This window comes from Apium graveolens, chromosome 3 (assembly GCF_009905375.1).
Source record: "Apium graveolens cultivar Ventura chromosome 3, ASM990537v1, whole genome shotgun sequence".
NCBI classification, from domain to species: Eukaryota; Viridiplantae; Streptophyta; class Magnoliopsida; order Apiales; family Apiaceae; genus Apium; species Apium graveolens.
In genome coordinates, this window is record NC_133649.1 from 7,391,745 (window position 1) to 7,413,910 (window position 22,166).

Genomic DNA, 22,166 nt, shown 5'->3' on the forward strand with positions numbered 1-22,166 from the left:
TAACCGTTGAAAGCTAGTGCTTGTCTTTTCTTGTTTACTTTTATTTGTTTGTAAACTAGCCGTTGGAAGCTGGTGCTTGTCTTTTCTTGTTTGCTTTTATTTGTTTGTAAATTAGCCGTTGGAAGCTAGTGCTTGTCTTTATTTATTTGTAAACTAGCCGTTGTAAGCTAGTCCTTGTTTTTATTTGTTTGTAAACTAGCCGTTGGAAGTTAGAATATATTCGTTTTTATCTTTTATATAAACTAGATGTATCAATTCTTTCAATTCACATCAACATTAATCAAACACCCACAACAGAAAGCTTCACAGAACAATTCACTCAAGAATTTATTGAAGAGTTTTGTGATGACACTAAAAGCAATCGTCGACTCGAGCTCTTTCAAAAAATATATGGACAGAGCTCAGCATCCACGTCTCGAAGATGTATTTACAGAGATCGTGAAGCAGGTCATCAGCGTCTAGTGAATGATTATTTTTCACCGAATCCAGTATATCCAGAAAATATATTTCAACGAAGATTCCGTATGGGAAGACATGTCTTTCTTTGTATTGTGGATTTTGTCTCAAATTTTGATCCATACTTTCAACAAAGATTGGATGCAGTGGGAAGAAAAGGTTTATCACCTTTACAAAAATGCACTGCGGCAATGCGTATGTTGGCTTATGATATATCTGCTGATGCTGTTGATGATTATGTTCGTATTGGAGAGAGTACTGCAGTTGAAGCCTTGAAAAAATTTGTCTTCAATATAATTACATTATTTGAAGGCGAATACTTACGAAAGCCAAACTCAAATGACGTGCAACGTCTGCTACAAATGAGTGAGGCTCGTGGCTTTCCTGGTATGATGGGGAGTATTGATTGCATGCACTGGCAATGGAAAAATTGTCCAAAAGCATGGAAGAGAATGTTCATGAGTGGTCACAAAGGAGTTGCAATAATTATACTAGAAGCGGTTGCTTCATCTGATCTATGGATATGTCATGCATTTTTTGGAGTTGCTGGATCAAACAATGACATAAATATTTTAGATCGGTCACCAATATTTGATGAAGTGCTACAAGGTCGTGCTCCAGAGGTAAATTATACTATCAATGGAAATAATTATAATGTGGGATATTACTTAACATATGGAATATATCCAGAATGGGCAACATTCGTTAAAACGATACCACGTCCACAAGGTGAGAAAAGAAAAATATTTTCAAAATATCAAGAAAGCCAGCGAAAAGATTTTGAATGAGCATTTGGTGTATTACAGTCCTGTTTCGCAATTGTACGTGGTCCGACACGCTTTTGGGACAAAGACGATCTTGGGAGAATCATGAGAGCATGCATCATAATACATAATATGATTGTTGAAGATGAGAGAGACACGTATGCCACTCAATTTGGTCCTATGCCAGGTTATGATGATGCAACAAATGGTTTATCGCAACCAAATTTAGACGAAGAACCTTTTGCTGCGTATGAAACGTATATTCAAAACACTATACAGATGCGTGATAAACGGACACATCGTCAGCTACAAAATGACTTGGTTGAGCATATCTCGCAATTTCATATTAATCGTTAATTTTTTTTATTGTAATATTTTTAATTCAACGCTTTCTCGTATCTTTTTTTTAATGTAATATTTTTCCTTGAAATTGTTTTTTAATGATATGATTAATTATGGTGCATTTTTTTATATTATTAACTACCATTCTATAATAAATATAATATAATAAGGAAATAATGGGTCCTGCATTATTAATAAATGGGCGTACCGTTGGATAGAGCTAGCCAATTTTCTTTCATCGCCTGGTTTGGTGGACGTGGCAAGTAGTGGGGTCGGGAAAAAAGGGAAATGGGCAGGGGGCGTTGGGGATGCTCTAAGATCATGTTCGGACCTTCCTCTACCATCTTAAGATTTTAGTGCGATTGGTTACTTAACATTGCTAACATGGATTGGAGTTTTAATGACAATAAAAACAATAAAAAACTGATTTCGTCACTGTAAAATCGATAAGAAGAAGTTGATGTTCATGAAGGAGAAGATGGTCAGCTTGAGCAAGAAATACAAGATTTAACTAAACTCCTTTCTAAATTAAGCTATAGAAATATGATGAATGTTGAATATCTTTTGAACTATCCTGAAGAGAATAATGTGGTTATGGAATCTCGTACGAACGAAGAAATCATTGAAGTTGTACTAAATGATGAGGCAAATGATCCCGACCCGGATGATAATATCACTATACCACAAGTGTTCTCAAAAGAAGTTTTTCAAGCTATTGTCATTATACTAAATTACTTGGTGCATGATCAAAATATTTCAAAGTGGTGCATGTTGTACACTAAATTAAGGATCAAATGTATTTTGGGGGAGGAAATAAACAATCAACTTTAAAGACATTTTTCGAAAAAAATATGACTTATTAATGTATTTGAAAATTAGTCATTGGATGACATGTACCCATGATATATTATATAAATAAAAATATATTATTTGAAATACAATGATTATTCATTTATATTTATATTGGGCCTATTGTTGATGTGTATTTTAAGAGTATCGTTCGCAGGTATCTATACCAATTTCAAGTCTTTTATTTGTTACAGTTCAGAAGTGTGGAGAATAATTTGTGGTGTGTGATTATCAACGAATTAAACTAATAAATAATTAAAAAAAATATATAATATATTTGAGTGAAAACAATCCAAGAGTAAGGGTTATTCAATGGATATCATGAATGTCTAATTTGTGTTCTTATTTTGTTAAAAACAATCTTTCTAATATTTATAAAATCCTCCCTCAAGGTAGATTACAGTGACTACAACTATCCATTGAACGCCACCCCATGGTCATACAAATTACAATTATAAACTATTAAAAGTCAAAGATTATAAGTTTCAAAATTCTCATATCAATCTCCCGATTTAATACTTAAATTGTGTCTGTCATATCATGTACTAGAATTACAGCTCCTTCCCTGATTCGTTATAACTCCTAAAGAAAATCACAAAATAAAGTGCTCAATGACAAATTAACAATAATACGAAAATCACAGTATAATCAAACAAACATATTAAGCCAATTGAATACTACCCAACTCTTGGATAAAGTAATTAACTACTCATAATAAAATTAATAAAATATATATTAAGAACGCAAACCATGAGTTTAATAATTGATGTACAAAGAATACAACTTTAAAGTTCCTTTAGAATCTGGATGAATCCCTCCACTCATTCTTCCAATCTCTCTCTTTAGATTTACAAATTATCTCTATTCTATTCTATCTTATGTTATTGGTTTTCTATATACAATATGTCTAAAACCTAATATATCATACAGAGTTTTTAATACTTTTCCCAAAATAAATTAGACTTTGATGTAAAATTCGTAAGCTGTCTTTCGGGCCTGATTCTGGACTGCTCCAATTGGAGTTTTAATGTTGGACCACTTCTAAACCGTAAATAATTTTGTTAGCTTTGCATTATTTGTAAGATCGCCCAATTCTGATGTCTAGAATCAAGTTACGGTCACCAATAATGTATGCACGTGCAGATCAGTAATCTGAATTTTCTTATGATTTAAGTCCAAATAAGCCGCAAGGCTACTCAGCATATGATGGTGCATACTGCAGAGTAGTTATTTAATTGACGGATCGTCACGAACCCAGTTTTTGATGTTATTTATTCATCTCATATTGCCACGAACAAATATACCCAATTTGGGTTTGTGCAAAAAGTACATGACAATAAATTTTCTGTGAACTTTCTCAAACGTTTTATTTTGATATATTCGGTCACATTGGAAAATTTGTACCTCCTCACGTTTATTATTTTATACTCCCTTCATCCCAATTTATTTTTGAAATTTGACTTTACACGTAATTTAAGGTACATTGACTGTATGACTATTTTAACTAATTTTTAAATTTTGTTTTGTGAATAAAAATTTAGAATTTAGATTTTTATTCATAAAAAATTAAAAAATAATTAACATAGGTATGCAGTTAATATACCTTAAATAACGTGTAAAAGTCAAACTAGACAAATAAATTGGGAGTGGGGGAGTATGTAGTGTGAAGTACCAATATTCCTAGTCCGAAGTACTTGTGTCGACAATTTTGTCTCGCATCTAAAAGATTTAAGTGTAATTAGTTGTCGTTTTAATTTTAGATCTTAAAACTGTAATGAGAGTTGGCTGATAAATGAGGTGTCACAGACTCACAATCAAATAGATTGAAAAATTAAAATATCAGGCATACAAGTTGAAAGGAGAGAGAACTATGACTCTATGTAACCTTTCTAGAGGTTGCAAAATTGGGTGTTTTGGTCAAAGTTTAGTAGAACCTTTTGAGCGTGGGGAATTAATACTTATAAATAATATTTTTACCATGTTTTGTTTTGTTTAAAGAGGAATTATTGAAAAATTAGAAATAAAAATTTCAAAGTTTAGACTAAATTTCCTTGATGGGAACAATTATCCCCATAATTTGCTCTGTTTTCAATATATTTATATGTTTTTACTAGAGGGCTAATTTAAATAAGCTTACGGGAAGAAAAATATATTTAGAAATATTAGAATTACAAATATACATTAGTATAAATTTGGAGTGTTTAGGTTTCCAAAATAATATTTTATTTTTATGACCTACTTGATGATAACAGTGGCTATGCAGTAATAAATATTCTTAAATTGCAATTAAAATCTCCGCGTATAATTTTTCGCTCACTTTAAATAAATTCAAAAGTTCATGTATCTAACCAAAGGAATTTCCTTTAGTAAGATTTTACATAATATTAATCTTATTTTTTATCTTATAATTATGTTATTAAATTAAAATTTTATTAATTGAATTTAATTTCTTACCGACAACCGTTAAATGGTTGAATCTTTTGTTATCTTATTCATGTGTGGTATTTGAATAGGATTAGTGGATCGGTTACAAAAATCAAAGAATTGGATTTTTCAACAAGTATTCTATGGAACATTCAGATAAGTTCTTGCTTTATGTTAATTATTTGGGTGTTATCTCTTCAGAGTTCAGACCCCTTAGAGAATCTCCAACAGTCTCCTAGCTCATTCTTCAAAATAATATTTAAAAAATGACTCTTAACAAGTTATCACATAGGTTAATGTGTCAAATTTGAATAATAGTCTTTATATTAGCTCTTTATTCATAGTTTATTTATAAATCAATTCCACTATAACTAAAGGTTATGTCATAATTGGTAGGTATTCAAATTTTATTAATAAAATATAAGTTAAAAACTACTGGTTGCTCTTAAAAGAGAGGAGTGAGAAGAGACTTTTAGAGTTTTAAAGAGCCTGTTTAAAGAGTCTATTGGAGATGCTCTTAAGGCGTTATTGTCTAAGTTTCCGGGGCAATCATGCATAACCTTCGGTTAGATGATAAATTTTATTGTAGGAAGGAAACTCCTTTTCATATGTCGTACTTCGGTACATTTCTTTGTTTCGAGATTGCATATCTCTCCGACCAAAAACAAGAAGAAGTCTAAATAAGCTCAATTTTATCTAAAATTGGGAATTATTTATTTCTTGTCATACAATAAATTTTATTTAATAATATCCAATTGATGATATAATATTTTAGATATGAGAATAAAATCCTTTAAAATATATATAAAAATATATACTCTATCACCTATAAAGACTTCATTGTTTTATTCGTTAATGCATTAAGCGAGATTATTTGTTAAGCCTATTAGACCAAATTGGTACCGAAAAAATTTATTTATTAGAGGAGATTATCATTTATCGAACAATTTTTTATCGAGGTTCTACTGTATTGGGTTGGGTTTGGTGGCTATAGTTTGTGTAACTTGTGTTTGCTTAGCAAAATGTTGATTTTTGCCAACGGGGGGTTCTGTTGAAGAATATTTTGGCTCGCATAATCGCGAAGCACGAATTAGTTATGAATTAAAATTTTAATAATTATTTATTTGTGATTTGGATGTAATTTTAAAATTTAAAAATCATAAAATCGCCACAACAACCATAAAATATATTTATAATTTACAGTGCATGAACTAATAAGTAAAAATATTTATAATGCTAAATTTTTATTACGAAATATCTCTTATATATATAATAGGAGAACAATGGGTTAATATTCATGAGATTAAAAAGTCTCATTAAAAGACTAAATTACCTCTGTTTTTAATATTTATATAAAAGATGTGGTTTTTGAGAATCAAACTCAATATATTTCATTCACTTATACAATCGCATACTACTACACAATATTGTCATATGTGTTTTTTAACATATACATAATATGTAAGTGTGCTAAATAAATATTTTATTTAACTTTAAAGTTAGTTACTTGAATTCCGCAAAAAAAAATAATTACTTGAATATTTGAACAGCTAATTTTTAAAAAATGAATTCGAGATATAAAATTAGGCATGGTACATAAATGAGTTATTATCTTATTTATTAATCATTTTTTAATTTGAAAATATATCTCATATATTTTAATATATTTTTTATTATAAAAAGTAATTAAAATATACATATATTTTTTTAAAAAAGTATTGAAAATATAATCACTTATATATATAAATAATATATATATGTATTGCATATTTAGATAATTTCGAATTATAATGAGTCAATGCATTTTAGTTTATTTCGAATTTGAAATCATAACTTGGCCTATTGTTAAAAAAATACCTGAAATTTGACTACATGACCCGGCCGAAAAATATTGTCACATTCTACGTTTAGTATATTTAAATTACAAACTCGATGAAAATATCTTACCAATAATGTGAAATATTTTAAATCTTATGTTAATATAAATTAATATGTTTGAGGTATTTATAGAATCAAGTCAATTTATTTGTATTAAAATTACTAACTTCAGTGGTAGCACATTATTATTTGTGGGACTTTTCCCGATTTTAAAAATATTCAAAATTTGATATGAGATCTCACGAGATTTGTTAAAAATGCGATGATATATTAAATCGATTTACTTTTCATTTTTCACTTTAAATAAACTAGATTTTGAAAAAGAATTCTTTTAGATAAGTAATATTCATTGATCAAGATAATATTGTACAAATATTTTGAATTATTTTAATACTTTAAATTATTCAAATAAAAGTTATATATATACTATATTGTAGCATTTGATTCAATGCATTTTATACAATTTGAAGAAAAAATTTATATTGTTGAAGTTGCTCCCGCTCCGGACTGACTTCAATAATTTGAAGGAATAAACCTGTTCAACTCATATTTATAAAACTTTATCGAATTGAAAAATATTTATTTTAGGATAATAGTATACAATGTTATCAAATTAGTATATGAAGAAATATTAGAGTCGTGATAAAATAAACTTATAAACAGTTTAAATAACGATATAATTAAATTTTTCTTTCGAATTTTGAAAAAAATCATGAATATCAATAATAAGTCTTTACAATATATAATTTATTTTTATGTTGTTAATAATGATTATACATGTACATAAATGGGATATTTAACATATAACTAATTAAAAGCATCGTAATTTACTAAAAAATGTAACATACGATAATTTACATATTGACACACACATATATAACTTAATCTTACTTTGTTAACAGTAGTGTAAATAAAAAACTAACATTTTTCCATACATACATACGTTGAATTTCAAAAACTAACACTTTTTATTAAAATTAACTTTAATATTAATTTACTAAGAAATGTAACATAGGATAATTTACATCTTGACACACATGTATATAACTTAATCTTACTTTGTTGAAAGTAGTGTAAATAAGAAACTAACATTTTTCCATATATACATTTGTTGAATTTTAAAAACTAACATTTTTCATTAAAATTAACTTTTATATTAACAGTAGTGTAAATTTTACATTATCGTATATTATGATTGCAAGTCATCCTGACTTCAATTATGCATTTTTTATGTATTGAAATTGAGTAAGTTAATTGTAAGTTAGTAGTGAACTCAGTAATAATATATACCAGTACATAAAGTTTATTAAAATAAAATTCAAAACTTTTGGTCAACTCTGTATTTAACATATATGTTAATTTTTAGTTTTTTCTTTGTAAATATAATAACGACATTCTACATATTAAGTTTAATCGTTTAGTTTTAAACGTAAACTGACTACCTTATTTATATTCATTCATTAAATACAAATTATACAACACAAACAAGAATATATATATTTTGCTTAATGAGCTATATTGAAAACGTTGTGTAATTTGGTAATATCCTGTATGAAAATAATACATATTGATAAACAATCAACATGTATTTTATACGTTAGACATTGTACAACATTTACAAGTAATAAAATAACTAAAAATATTATAATTGCATGATGCATAAAAAAAACTCTAGAAAATGACCCGTGCCTCGCACATGTTATTATACTAGTTACAAAATTAATAGATTAACACTCTTTTTATTTATTATGATTTCAAGTTTGGTTCATTATATCAAGTCTCAGGTTTCAAATTCAATTAGGTAATTACATAGTGCCCATTACCCGCTTAAGAGCAACTCCAATCACGTTCTCTATATTGGTTATCTAAAATAATGTATAATAATGGTTCTTTAAATTATAGATAACCAAAAAGATGTGTGTCTACAATGGTATTCTTCATATTAGTTAATCAAAATCAATATTCTATCAATTTTATTTCACATTCAAATTCCGTCCAACAATGCATATAAGAAAAAGTATTGCCTTGTATTTTTTGGTACATCTCACTTGACTCACGAATCTGAGATTTAAATAAATACATGATGATTTCAAATATATGCTTTATGGTGTTTTCAACCTAGACCTTTGAATCACATGTTACATCATGTGTTTGATAGATCAAGGCATTTGGATCAAGTTTGTTGTTAGTAAGTAGTAACAAGCTGTTACTAGTCCATATCACTAATACGGTAGATTGAATTCAATCTACTGTGTAAATAATGCAGCTTAGTATCACCGAGGCAGTAGATTGAATTCAATCTATAATTGCAGAAATTTTTAATAGAATGATGCAGAATTTGACAAAAACAACGCTGCAAACAAATTGATAAACAACATAAATTTATATAAGTACAAGTACCTTGTCTTGTTCACCAATTCCACTTTGATTTCTTTCGTCTATTTGATTATAAAACCCCTGAAATTTGCTCACACAAAGTTGTATCGATGACCAACGATTACATTGAGAGCTTGAGGTACGTTCATTTGTGAAGCACAAGCATGGACATATTTTTGATTCAACTACTAAAACCATTAATAAATATATCTCAATTGAGACAAACACATGACAATACTCAAAAAATCATGGAAACATTGAAAACTCTTTACAACAATACATTGAAAACTCTTTACAACAATAGATCAAATACACAGTAGACAATCCAGCAAACAAGAAAACACCACACAAACATTCTATTGAAAATTTCTAGTGAATATATTGTGGAATAAAAGGGGCGAGAGAGAGATTGAGGGAGAGGCGGGAGAGGGCGGGAGTCTAACTGGACTCTTTTTACCGAATGGGTTTTTCTAGTGAATATACAAAACCCATATACAAAACTCTAAAAATATGGATAATGGGAAGGCTGCGTTGGAGCTGGTAAATCAGCTTTCATTCTCTATAATCTATGTGCCACGTCAATTATACATAACGAGAGATAAAGGTTGGAGTTGCTCTAAGCTTCACTTTATTAGCGGCTCTCAAGTCCCAGACCCTATATCCCGCCCTATCACGATGCTTCATTAGTATTTTTTTTATTAAGAGCACTAGGAGCAACGGGACAATCGAGCACCGGAGCTTAAAGGAGTCTTATAATTTATATTAGTTATCTTATTACTCATTAGCGGAATATTTTATATTTTTTATTTATGAATGTCTAACTTATCAAACAACTCGGACCTAAATTTATCAACATTTTAATTTTTATTTGTGATTCTTAATGTTTTATAATTAGTGGTTGACATCAAACCGAACCGCAATAATTACAAATTCACAACCGTAAATAATGCGGTTAACCGCAACGACACTACGGATGAAGATTTTCTGAATTGCGTACACCCCTAGACTTCCGGTGTTCCATCTCTAACTGGTGCAGAACCCCAGGTGAAAGATTATGATTGTGCTACTTTATGTGCAATTGCGTCACATAAACTAGTCTGGCTGGTAAAATTGACGTGGTTGTAGTATCAAGTGGCGTTGAGCCTGCTGTACTTCATAGATTTACAGAAAATGTTGGCGATCCGTTAAAGGTTTCCAATGACAGTATTGCATCTATAAATTTGTAAGAACAATGATGTGATTTTATTGACACCTTAACCAGTTGGCCTTGTTAACTTGATCTGGCTGTTGAAGTTTATTCCTAATAAAGTTTCAAATGCTAAAATTGCAGTTTATTCCAATGCAGGCATATGCTGCAGGAAACCTGGAAAAGGAGGATCGTGCTCTTGAGAAAAAATGAGAGGTGGCTACTGTAAATACAATCTGCGATTAATATATATAAATCAAATAAGTGTGTGCGTGAGTAAACGAAATCAAACAGAGAAAGAAAGGATATAACCAAATGGAGATCCTCGAGTTCAGTTGAAACTGTCTCCTTAAAGCTATTTACAAACCATCGAAATGCAGTCATAGATGCTTATCTTTATGTTAAAACAATACTTGATATTTTGAACGCGAATTGGCGAGGGAGCTTCTTTTACCGAAATAATGTATCTGTCTTCTATAAATGCCTGCCCAGTCAATGTCTAAGACACAAACAAAACAGAGAATTTCATTGTAGTTTTTTATAACCATCAAAAGTTTTTTAATTTGGTATTACTTAATAAACTATTTAGTAAATGATATCTAGATGAAAAGTAGAAAATTTTGGTGTGACAAGTAGTTGAGTATCCCAACTAACATAAGCAAAGAGATTTGTGTGAAATGGTGCATCAGTGTTGTATGCCATAGTTGTGCACCACACACATCTATTACCTTTAGTTCTCCTCTCCCCTGTAACATTTTCTTGCAGAAATTTAAATTCTTTAATCAAATAAGATAAAAAACATCGAATGAAAGTTTGATCAGGGAGATGAAGCAGAAACATCTCAAGAAATATGTCGTCCTCTTGCCAAGGCTTCTAGCATTGATCGCAACTTTTTTGGCTGCCGTTATCACAGCAACAAGTCATCAAAAAGCTAATATCCTCAACATCTCTTTCGAAGCCAAGTATAGTGATTCACCAGCTTTGAAGTATGTTTCTTCTCATTCCCAGTTCTACATCAAACATCTATCTTGAATGGTCTAATTCATTAATCTTTTCTTTTCCTACTATCGTAAAAAGGTACTTCGCGATTGCAAATATCGTTGCAAGCATTTACGGTCTTCTGGTGCTGTTTCTACCTCTAGAAAACTCTTTCTGGAGATACATTGTAGTCCCTGATATCGTAAGAATAAATTCATTCGATATTTTGATTCTGTCATCTTCTCTCTTTTTAGCTGATTCTGGTTTTCGTGTTTCGTGAATTTGATGATAGGTTGTGATGATGTTACTTAGTACAAGCGTATCAGCAGCTTTAGCCATCGCACATGTGGGGAAGAAAGGGAATTATAATGCTGGTTGGTTACCAATATGTGGACAGTTTCACAAGTACTGTGACCAAGTAACTGCAGGTTTAGCTGCGGGTTTTACAGGGATTTTCTTGTATTTACTGCTTGTATCTTATTCTTTTTACTCCCTCTTATACTATCACTTACTTGCTTGACCATTTCTATATTTTAATTTCTTAAGACTAAGAGCATATGCACCCGTTTTCTCAATTAATTCATCAATTAAATTAATGGTATTGATTTGAGATATAGATTGTCGAATCCAAAAAACTTATAATTAAATACTTCGGATTTTCTTAACTATAGATGTAAAAAAATCATAAAATATGTAGTAAAATATGAGTGAAAAATTGATATTACAAAGAAAATACTTAATTTTGCTATTTATTAGAATAAATAATGTATGGTAAAATCTGAAATTATAACTGTTAAAAATGTTATAGTCAATATAGAGTGTTTTAGCAATACAAACAGAAAAATAGTAGTAGTAGATATTCTTCCAATTGATTAGCCCCGCCATTTGATGGCCATCAACTATTTCATTGAAAATCAATGATCTATTTAATGAATTGATGATCCATCAAAATTTGATGAAATTAAAAAAGGCCAGCTGCACTCTATTTTTTCAACACAACAATAATTAAGCTAATAAATCAATTTAAGTTTGCAACCGATGCATATGCTCTAAGAGCAAGCAAACCCAGCACACAGCCCAGTGGTATTTGAGGTGGTAATGGGCTAAAGCCCGGTTATGATTTTTGTTTTGGGTATCAAATTTAACAAGAATCAATCATGTATTTTATTTTTTTTATCAAATTCGACAACAATTTTTTATTTAGTGTTGATTTAAAATTTCGTGTTGTATGCCAATTTCAACCACATTTCTTATGGATAGTTCTTATTAAGAACAAATTTAAACTTTCACGTGAGAGGGAGAAATGAGATAAATGAATATTTCATTGATAAAAAACAAAATAAAGAATGATTATTGATATTCTTAAAATTATAATGAAACGAATATCGTAATTAAGCTTATAATTTCCTCAATGTATCTTATATTTACTCCGCTTTACCCACAAATTTGAATGAGAGAGAGAAACTAGGTAAATGAACATTTTATTGATAAAAACAAAATAGAATGATTACTGATTTTTTAAAATTAAAGAAAGAGATGAGTGTCCTAACCAGTCTTATCATTTTATCAATTTTAAATTAGTACTTACATGTCTTATTATGTAATATACTATCTATTATAGATAGATCGGTTTTATTTACGATATTTACGTGTTTGATTGTTTGTCGTATAATATTACGTCATATATCAATAATGGATATGATACATATACAGTAAAAAAATATTGAAATATTATTACATTGACTCGTTAAATTTGTTGAATTTTGACGACATTATACACTCAAATAATATTTTTATGAGATATGAATATAACATTTAAATTATGCCAAAAAGAAAGTTATCTAAATACTAATAAATCTCTCACAAATCTCATTTGATTTAAAAAATAAAGTGGATAGCGGAGTATTAATTACTATTAAGGGCTTCAACCAAAAACTAAAAGAGTTAGGAATCTGAAGTTTACATCCCATGCAAATGATGACAAAATAATCATAAATTTTAATACCACAAATGTGACTACCAACCACCTCCTTGCAATAGAGAGGGACAAAGTGAGCTTTAAAAGGTGATAATATCATTAGTTTTATTCTCATTGTTGTTCATCATCTTTCTCACTCTCTATCTATCTTAAAATCTCTCTCTCTCACTCTCTCTCAAAATCAATCTCTCTCTCGGAATGGCCAATCAATCTAACAACATGGTAACTTCAGTTATAGGCGATTTCAGTGTGAATGAGTGGCGACCTGCAGTACTGGCTCATTGGCCAACTGATGTGTTAAAAAGAGGACTGACTAATCCTTCAAAATCTTACTTTACTGAACCATCCATGACAGATTATCTAGTTGATCCGGCCCACATTGACTGGGCCTCTGCGACCATAGAGCACCTGATACACCTTCTTCATGTTCCGCACTTGGTACAGCATGCACTCTCGTATCTCTGTCAGGTAGTATTATTCATTTATTTATTAGTGTGTGTTTAGGTTTATTATAAATAATTAATTGATGAATCTTGGTCTTTCTCGGTTCTTCACATCCTGTGATTCTTGATCTAGTTCTTAAATATTAGAAATTCATAGATGTGATTTATTATTTTTTCTCTAATTATTGAGAAGGATCTTTTTCTTGGTTTTCATGTTTGATATAATATATTTGATGTGTTATATGTTAAAAATTTATTAAATTGATGTTCGCACAAGTGTTATAAAACTCATACGAGAGATCGTGGCAGTATTCGGACTCGGATCTATTTTCGATTTCATTTTTGAAATACTGGGTTATAACTCGATTTTTTAGTTGACACGGGTCAAACTCGAATTACTCTGAAAAAATTTATTTTAATTTTTTTTTCAAAAATGAATAATAATCCAAAAAAAACTCGTAAATGAATGGTAGTTTTTAACAAAAAATACAACTTTTAAGTATTTTTATGTTAAAATGACCGTAAGAGAATAGCCAAATTTTTTCTTTAAAAAAGTAATTAATTATACTGCATATCATTTATAAAATATAACAAATTAAATACATGCTGGAATTAAAAATTAACAGTATTTTAAAATTTTTGAATTTTATATCAAGTACTCTTTCGAGATACTCCGAAACATAATATATATTTCTCACAATTAAAAAGATTGATGTTTTTAAAAGAAAAAGGAAAATATTTTTTATTAACAAATATTCACTTCGTCCCAATTTATTTGTTCTCTCGCGATCAAACCGACCAAACTTTGACTAAAAATTTCATCTAGTATATAATCGAAAAAATTTAAAAAAATTATCTCACTCGAAAATATATTTAATTTATATTAATATGTAATTTTTAATTTTTTAAAATAATAAATTTTTATTTATGATGAAAGTTGATTCTAAAAAATCAAACATATGAATTGGAACAGACGATAAAAAAGAGAAATAGAGATAAGAAAACGTAGGAATATGACTGTTTTGACTGTTTTAATAAACAAGCCCGTGGTAATTCGTAAAGGCGTCAAACTAAAACAATCTAATCGCTCGATGTTATATAGATGGGGGTTTCTATTTCATTTTTAAAAAAATTTGAAGATTGTATGCAACTTATATATATCCTCATCTGCTCACTGCAGGCTAATTTTGGGTAATTCGAATGCTCTAGTTTTGTTTTTATTTCGTTTATATGTGAATAGAATTTGATCCAGTTGAATGTATAGACAACCAAATAAAATTAATCTTTGTTGCCTGTTTAGTTGATTTATTTATTTTATTTTTCCTTGATTTAGTACTATCTCTCTGTGATCTTCATAATCAAACATTTTTTACAGGTACTAATGTGTGTGTTGCACCAAGAGTTTGAGACTTGGTAGAATTGGTGCTTTATATTTAGCAGTTTAGTTCTGACAAGTACATATAAATGTTAATGCAGAAAAGAGAGAGCTATGATGGAATGGGTATCCTATTGTGGCACTCTTATAAAGGAGTAACCATACTTGTGGAGGTATCATCACCTGCATTTCTGATTATTTTTTTTGCAGATTTTAATGATAAAAGATTGTTTGCTAACTCTATTTGCATCAAACACATATGTGGCTTATGAATGGCCTAGAGAAAATTTACTGCATATGTGTTAATGTTAAAGACAATATGTTGTAGAAAACGTCGCCTAGATTGCTAGATATGGAACAAGTCAACATTTTTAAGATCTGTGCGATCATCAACCAGTTAATCCCAACCAATTGATGATGTTAATACATTTCACTTAGATTAACTGTTTTAGAATGTATGTTTAGCCTATGAATGTATAATCTTATCTGTAGTGATGAGTATTCCATACTAATATGAATGTATAATCTTATCTGTATGTTGATTTCAGGAAGTAAAATCAACTGCGAGGAAGTTGTTCAGCAAAAATTTTACAACTACAGATGTCATTCGAGCTTGCCAAGCCATTACATTACTTCAGGTTATCTCTTTTACATATTCAGATCAGTCTTCTTTTGAAGGGAATCAGTTTTTCTTTTACTTTATCGCAATTTTTTTCTTTTGCAATTCTTGCACACAGTTAGATTCTGATCTGTAAATCACGCACTTATCAAAGGTTAAAAGATACCACTCATGCAACATTTGAATTGTACAACTCATTCATCGATTTTTCATTCAAGAAGTTATTATAGGCTTGATATCTCAATTAATATCTCTTTTAGGTGAAGTTGAATATATGGTAGATTACTAGGTATCGCATTTTAATATAAGGAAGCATCAGGGTTGTTCAGCGCAGAGCACAGATTTAAGATCTCCTTTCCCTTTTTTAGGTTAGATAATGTTGCCTAAAGATTGCAACTGTCGCCGCAAATTGTTATAAGAAACAAAGAAATTTTCCAAAAAAAGACAGATGTGTTTACCGTCATGCTAGGGCATGAAATCTGTCTTTCTAGTCATGCCATAGGTTTGAAAAAAATCCACGTCATAGTCATTAGCATCTTCCGATAAGGATCAAACTTTATGTTTAGCTTCACTTATTTGGAATAGTGGAAGTTCAGCCATCTAACATAACACCAAATGCCTAGATAAAGCCTCTAGTAAAGCTAAAGCTGAAAGTATGCTGTAAGTGTAAATAAAGTATGTTGTTAGTAATCAAAGAAATCATTGTTTATATGTTTATAGAAAAATTATTAGGGGCAAAAATTATTTAAGAGAATTGTCTCTTTGTAAAGAGGAACATAAAACAGTTACGAGAAGATCTGGTACTATTCACTTTCTTTCATAATCTGGTTCGCTTTATGCTATCCTGCAGCTCAACTTCTTCCGAGGAATTTCTTGTTTCCTATGTGTTCTGATATATGTTGCAGCTAATTTTTAGTTTATGCTGAAAAGAAATTCTTATCAAATTTAATCTTCTTGAAAAGCAATAAAAATTTAGTAGTGCCTAAAAGTAGAAGGACTTTAAAGTGCATGAACTCTGCATATACTATTATCATGGAGGAATTTGTCAATAAGATAATATAAGATTGGGTGAACATTTATATTAGCATTTGTAAAAAAAAATGTGCTTATATCATAAACTTCCTATGCTATCATATTACTCTTTACTCGGGCAAGTTGAAGTTCTTACCATTCAAATAAATGTTACTATTTCAAACTTTGACACATTGCCTTGATTTTCGAGTGTAGTGCCTGGCATCTCAAAGGGAGACAAAGCAGGTGTTCCTAACAGGTATTACATCTATGTATACTAAATTTAAGCAGAGATTCAATTTCAGGCTTAGTTGTCTGTTTCTTTTAGAGGTTATTTATGTTGAGCATAATGCCATAATGTTATATCGTTCTGAATGACTTACTTTCTCAGTCTTATTATGATTGCTTTATGAATTATTGGTTTATCTTTGTCAATTAAGAAGCACTAAAACAGCTGTTTCACTAATATTGTGGTTTCATTAAAGCTAAATACTTGTCGCATACAACTACCGAATCTCAAATTACTTAAAAGGTGATCACGTATATACTTTTTTAAGATATTTTTACTAAAAACTTCTGTATATTTATTTTTGCAGCAAATGAGATTTTATATCTTGTCTACCCCCCCTCCCTCCTTACACAGTGGTATATCAAAATTTATCTGAAATTATTTGTATTTTGCCTAGGCAATTGATATAGGCATATACATAATCATATAAAACTGTTTTGTTATTAATGTGATTTTCATTTCCCGATGACCTCCAGAATGTAATTAATCTAAGTAGATGTAGATCTTACTACTAATTGTTGATAGAATGTAAATCTTGTTGTCCTGCAGCCAAGGTTACAGACTCTCTTTGCCTATTCCTTGTTGACATGAATCGTGAAGAGCATACACTAGTTCTAAGGAATGCCAGCTTGAGGGCTATATCTGCATTTTTTGAGGTAGTATTTCCATTACAATCGAACTCTCGTATACGATGTTTTCCCGTCTTTTCTTCTAATTACTCATGAACATTGTTATTTAACCTAACATCACGTGTTACTCATTCAGATATAATAACCTAATTAGGTAACATAGCTTGTCATTAACCTACCATACTAATTTCTAGCCAGACAAGTGGATTATTCTAATGAGATTATTGCACTTTGATGGTCTGAATCCCTCGCATTATCTGCTTTTCTACTATGCCGATGTATAGATTAATTAATCATGCTAAATTGCTAATAAAATAATGCAGAATTTGGATGAGTAACTATATAGGATGGAAAAAAACCGTGTCCCAAATCATAATCAATGACACATTGTGCTTATGTGTTTGGTATGCTATTTAAGATGTCATGCACAAAACAAATATAACTCACACACACAAACACGCAGAGAAAAGTGCAATTCATACGCATACTATTGTAAAATTCATTAGTCTTTTATACTCTATTGTGCAACATGTGTTGCCTTAGGTGTAAAATATCAACCGTAATGAGCATTACGATTTTTTTCTTCTTTTCTTTTTCACCCTTTCAGTCAGTTTCCATTTCAAGATCATGCAAGTTTAATCCAATATCAGTATATGATATTGAAAGATTTGAACCAAAACGGATTTTTTTTTTTGCATTTTTCGCCAAGGCCTTTGTTAATGTAATTGTTTAATAATTTTTTTTCGCTTATCCTTATCTTTATCATGACTTTTAACTCAGTGTGACAAAATAGTAGTCTTTTCTATTATGCAGGCTGATCACCCGGTTCTGCCAGATGCCATTGATCATTTTCTTGAAAAGAATTTGATGGCATGTTTCTTGAGCTCGATGGAACATGCCGATTTACATTCTCAGTGGGTAAGTTCTGTGACAACTTTTGACTTTTACGATCTTATCTTAGTTTTCTGCTGCAAAAGTGTGTACAGTTTGTGCACATCACTGGATAATTAATTTTATGAATTTTAAAAATCTGGAAAGAACACTTGCAAAGTGGACTCATAAACATATGTAAATTACTAAAAAAAATAATTTTGCTGCAAAGTAATGTGTATCTAACTTGTTGTGGGAATTTTGAAGGTAATGGAAGCTGATTAGAGTTTAGTTGATTACTTCCGGTTCTTTCAGTTCTTCCTCTAATGTCATATGATGAGATTTTTGTGGCCTATTAAGTTTATTGTGTACAATAATCCCTATTAAATTACACACATAAAAGCTATCAGTTGGAAAGATATTAGTTGTAGGGGTATCTATTATATGTATTAGCTTAAAATTGGCACTATAAGTATTATTCATGCAATGCTCGTATTACAACATCAAGTAATCTTCCAACTAATCATGTTTTTAACATTTTAGAATCTTTATGTGCATTTATTTGGTATAGACGGCAACGTTCATCGTGTCAAAGATTTTGATGACTGAAGAGGGTCTCGGCTACATAAGCGCTGAGGCAGAACCATGCTTTAGGGTGATACGTGCATATGCAGCTGTGCTTGAGACCCTGGATTTTACATCTCCTACACATCTACTGAATGATATCATTCAGAGCTATCTTCGAATGATAGATGAACCGAGGTTAGTTAAATTTTAGTTTGCATTTACGTCAAATCTATGATGGCCTTAATTGACTCATGAATATGAAATGCAGAGCCCGTGATGCACTCAAGCACCACCTTCCTTTGAAACTAGGGACTCCTATATTCGCAGCAGCTGTAGCTGTAAGTTCACCCATTTCTCCCAATTCAAAATCGTATTCTAATCATGGTTTGTCGTTTTTTAGCCATTACATTTTTGTCGTAAATTTTTAATGCATTATTCTGGATTTTGCAGCGTGATGCCGGAACAGCACAGAAATTGGAGCTACTACTCCACACAATGTCCGAAATACAGCGGGATGAGTTTGCACCATATAATAACCATCTACAAGCACCGTCCAGTAGACTCCGGATGATAGCTTAGCCTGCCTGAGGACACTCTCTTTGTTTACTTTCATAGTTTCATGTCTGCGAGTCATGTGAAATTTTGTACTTTCATTGTACTTTCTTTATGGGGTAACTTTTCTTTGAAGTGCTTTATGGATAGGTATGTTTCTGGGGTATCGTTTTATTGATTTTATCAAATGTATAATTGGATCATAATTCACACAAAAAGCATGTGTATTTCCAAATTTTGCTCAAATGATAAACAGTTTATCCCGGAAAAAATCTAGTTAGAACTTAATTATTCTTCGTGTACAAAATAATATAAAGCTATTGCGAGCCAATTTTTATAAATTCGATTGTTAATGATTTGGAATCATATATGCATCTTTATATGCAAATAATGAGAGATAGTGATAAAAATGTATGAGTGATGCTAAATACAGCATAATTTAAAATTTACTTAAACACCTCATATCCCCGTAGATAGAGAGTGTTGAATACACACGCACAAATCATGAATTCGAATTCCTAACCTCCCTCAGACACTTCTTTGACAAAAGTTCATTTTCATTAAAAATGTAAGATATGTGAGTTTTAACTTTTTTTCTCAATTACATATTTCAAAAGAATTCATTTATCTATTTAAGTTATGCTAAAAACCCTTGAAAGGTATGTTGAAATTGCTGCATTGCTTGTTAATATATATTAGACCGGACAATTCGTTTTGTTTGTATATTTTTAGGTTGTATATTTTCAAATTTCGTATATTTGAAAGTCAAATACAAAATTCACATGTTTAGAATTCGTGTACTTTCATGTGTCGTGTACTTTTGTTTCTTGTCGTGTTTCGTGTAAAATTGAATATTAATATTAATTAAAATAAATCAATTATAAATTATATAAGATTTTTAGGGTAATTGTTTTACGAAATATATTAAAAATATCTATTTAGATCACATTTAAATATATATATATATATATATATATATATATATATATATATATATATATATGAGTAAAGTTCTATAGAGTCCACCTTTAATTGGAGTCCTCGGAGTCCATATATGTTCTGCAAGTAAAATATAGCTTAAAATATTGTAAAACATATTATTTTTCGACAAACATCACTATTCTATCAAAAATCTTGTAGATTGCATATATTTTACAAGCAGAACATTGCAAAAATATATATTCTACAAAACATGTTTAGTTTGCAGAACATAAATGTTCATGTTGCAGAACATATTGCAGAACATACATATTGTACCGTAAATATATGAGATTTGCATGATTTTGTTGAAGTTATGCTATTTGTGTAACATGTTTTGCAAAATAACACGTTTTACAATATATTTTATTTGCAGAACGTAGATGGACTCTGAGGACTCCGATAAAAAGGTGGACTCCATAGAACTCAGCTCATATATATATATATATATATTAAAATTAAGTAATTATTTTTTAAGAAAATATGCATATATCTATTATAAATATACATATATTCATTATAAATATTAATATTTAATTATATATTTATCTATGTCGTATACTTCATGTCGTGTACTAGGAAAACATAAAACTGACACTAAATTTCATTCGTGTACTTTCTTGTTCCTATATTTTCGTGTCATGTACTAAAAAGTAAACACAAACATTAAATTTTTGTATCATTTGTAATGTAAATCGTATTGTTTCCAAAATTGCGTACAGCTTGTATCTTGTTCTTTTTACTCCCTCTTGTACTATCCCTTGCTTGTTTGACCATTTCTATATTTTAATTTCTAAGACTAAGAGCAAGCAAGCCCAGCACACAGCCCAGTGGGATTTGGGGCGGTAACAGGCTAAGGCCTACTTATGTTTATAGTTTTGGGTATCAAATTTAACCAGAACATAGCAATTTCAACCACAAGTTTTATGTTTATTCCTTATTAATTACAATTTTGATTTTTTACGCGTGATAGAGAGAAATGAGATAAATTAATATTTCGTTGATAAAAAACAAAATAAAGAATAATTGAAAATATTGTTAAAATTAAAATTGAAACAAGTATCATAATTAAGGTTATAATTTCCTCGCCTTATATTTACTCCGCATTAACAACAAATTTGAATGAGAGAGAGAAATGAGGTACATGAACATTTTATTGATAAAAACATAATATAATGATTACTGATTTTTTAAAATGAAGAAATAAACGAATGCCCTAATCAATCTTTTCGTTTTATAAATTTTAAACTAGTACTTTTCGTATGTCATATTATGTAATATACGATAGATTGATTTTATTTACGATATTTACGTGTTTGATTATTTATCGCATAATATTACGTCATATATCAATAATATTATGTCTATAGATACTAGATAGTATAGTGATTCACAAGCTTTGATTTGAGGTATGTTTCTTCTTTTTCCAGTTCTACATCAAACATCTATCTTGGATGGTCTAATTTATAAATCTTTTCTTTTCCTATTATCGCAAAAAGGTACCCCGTTATTGCAAATATCGTTGCAAGCATTTACGGTCTTCTGGTGTTGTTTCTACCTCTAGAGAACTCTTTCCGGAGATACATTGTAGAGCCTGATATC

General features: G+C 29.8%; 3 protein-coding genes and 1 long non-coding RNA gene across 4 annotated transcripts; all 4 read left to right on the forward strand.

Annotated features, from left to right (window-relative positions):
* Positions 1-647: 647 nt before the first annotated feature.
* LOC141713809 (uncharacterized) lies at positions 648-1,577 on the forward strand. The gene is made up of 2 exons (XM_074517380.1): positions 648-1,079; positions 1,263-1,577. Exons 1-2 carry the CDS (start codon positions 648-650, stop codon positions 1,575-1,577), a joined length of 747 nt encoding a protein of 248 aa, XP_074373481.1.
* A 9,400-nt stretch (positions 1,578-10,977) lies between these two features.
* Positions 10,978-11,798, forward strand: LOC141710553 (CASP-like protein 1C3). The gene is made up of 3 exons (XM_074513117.1): positions 10,978-11,261; positions 11,353-11,455; positions 11,546-11,798. Exons 1-3 carry the CDS (start codon positions 11,101-11,103, stop codon positions 11,771-11,773), a joined length of 492 nt encoding a protein of 163 aa, XP_074369218.1. The 5' UTR covers positions 10,978-11,100; the 3' UTR covers positions 11,774-11,798.
* Positions 11,799-13,450: 1,652 nt separating this feature from the next.
* On the forward strand, positions 13,451-18,752 carry LOC141713810 (cell differentiation protein rcd1-like). The gene is made up of 7 exons (XM_074517382.1): positions 13,451-13,699; positions 15,151-15,222; positions 15,598-15,687; positions 16,896-16,938; positions 17,518-17,624; positions 18,411-18,515; positions 18,735-18,752. The coding sequence occupies exons 1-7, from the start codon at positions 13,451-13,453 to the stop codon at positions 18,750-18,752; spliced, it is 684 nt and encodes a 227-aa protein (XP_074373483.1).
* A 370-nt stretch (positions 18,753-19,122) lies between these two features.
* Positions 19,123-19,762, forward strand: LOC141711189 (uncharacterized). Its single transcript, XR_012571257.1, has 3 exons — positions 19,123-19,229; positions 19,303-19,372; positions 19,485-19,762. It is a non-coding gene; the product is annotated as an uncharacterized LOC141711189 (long non-coding RNA).
* Positions 19,763-22,166: the final 2,404 nt, after the last annotated feature.

Coding starts and splice junctions, on each gene's coding strand:
- LOC141713809 (XM_074517380.1), top strand. CDS start 648: ATGCGTATGTTGGCTTATGATATATCTGCTGATGCTGTTGATGATTAT. Junction 1,080..1,262: donor TACAAGGTCGTGCTCCAGAG/GTAAATTATACT, acceptor GGTGTATTACAG/TCCTGTTTCGCAATTGTACG.
- LOC141713810 (XM_074517382.1), top strand. CDS start 13,451: ATGGTAACTTCAGTTATAGGCGATTTCAGTGTGAATGAGTGGCGACCT. Junction 13,700..15,150: donor CACTCTCGTATCTCTGTCAG/GTAGTATTATTC, acceptor ATGTTAATGCAG/AAAAGAGAGAGCTATGATGG. Junction 17,625..18,410: donor CTATATCTGCATTTTTTGAG/GTAGTATTTCCA, acceptor TCTATTATGCAG/GCTGATCACCCGGTTCTGCC.
- LOC141710553 (XM_074513117.1), top strand. CDS start 11,101: ATGAAGCAGAAACATCTCAAGAAATATGTCGTCCTCTTGCCAAGGCTT. Junction 11,262..11,352: donor AGTGATTCACCAGCTTTGAA/GTATGTTTCTTC, acceptor TATCGTAAAAAG/GTACTTCGCGATTGCAAATA. Junction 11,456..11,545: donor ACATTGTAGTCCCTGATATC/GTAAGAATAAAT, acceptor ATTTGATGATAG/GTTGTGATGATGTTACTTAG.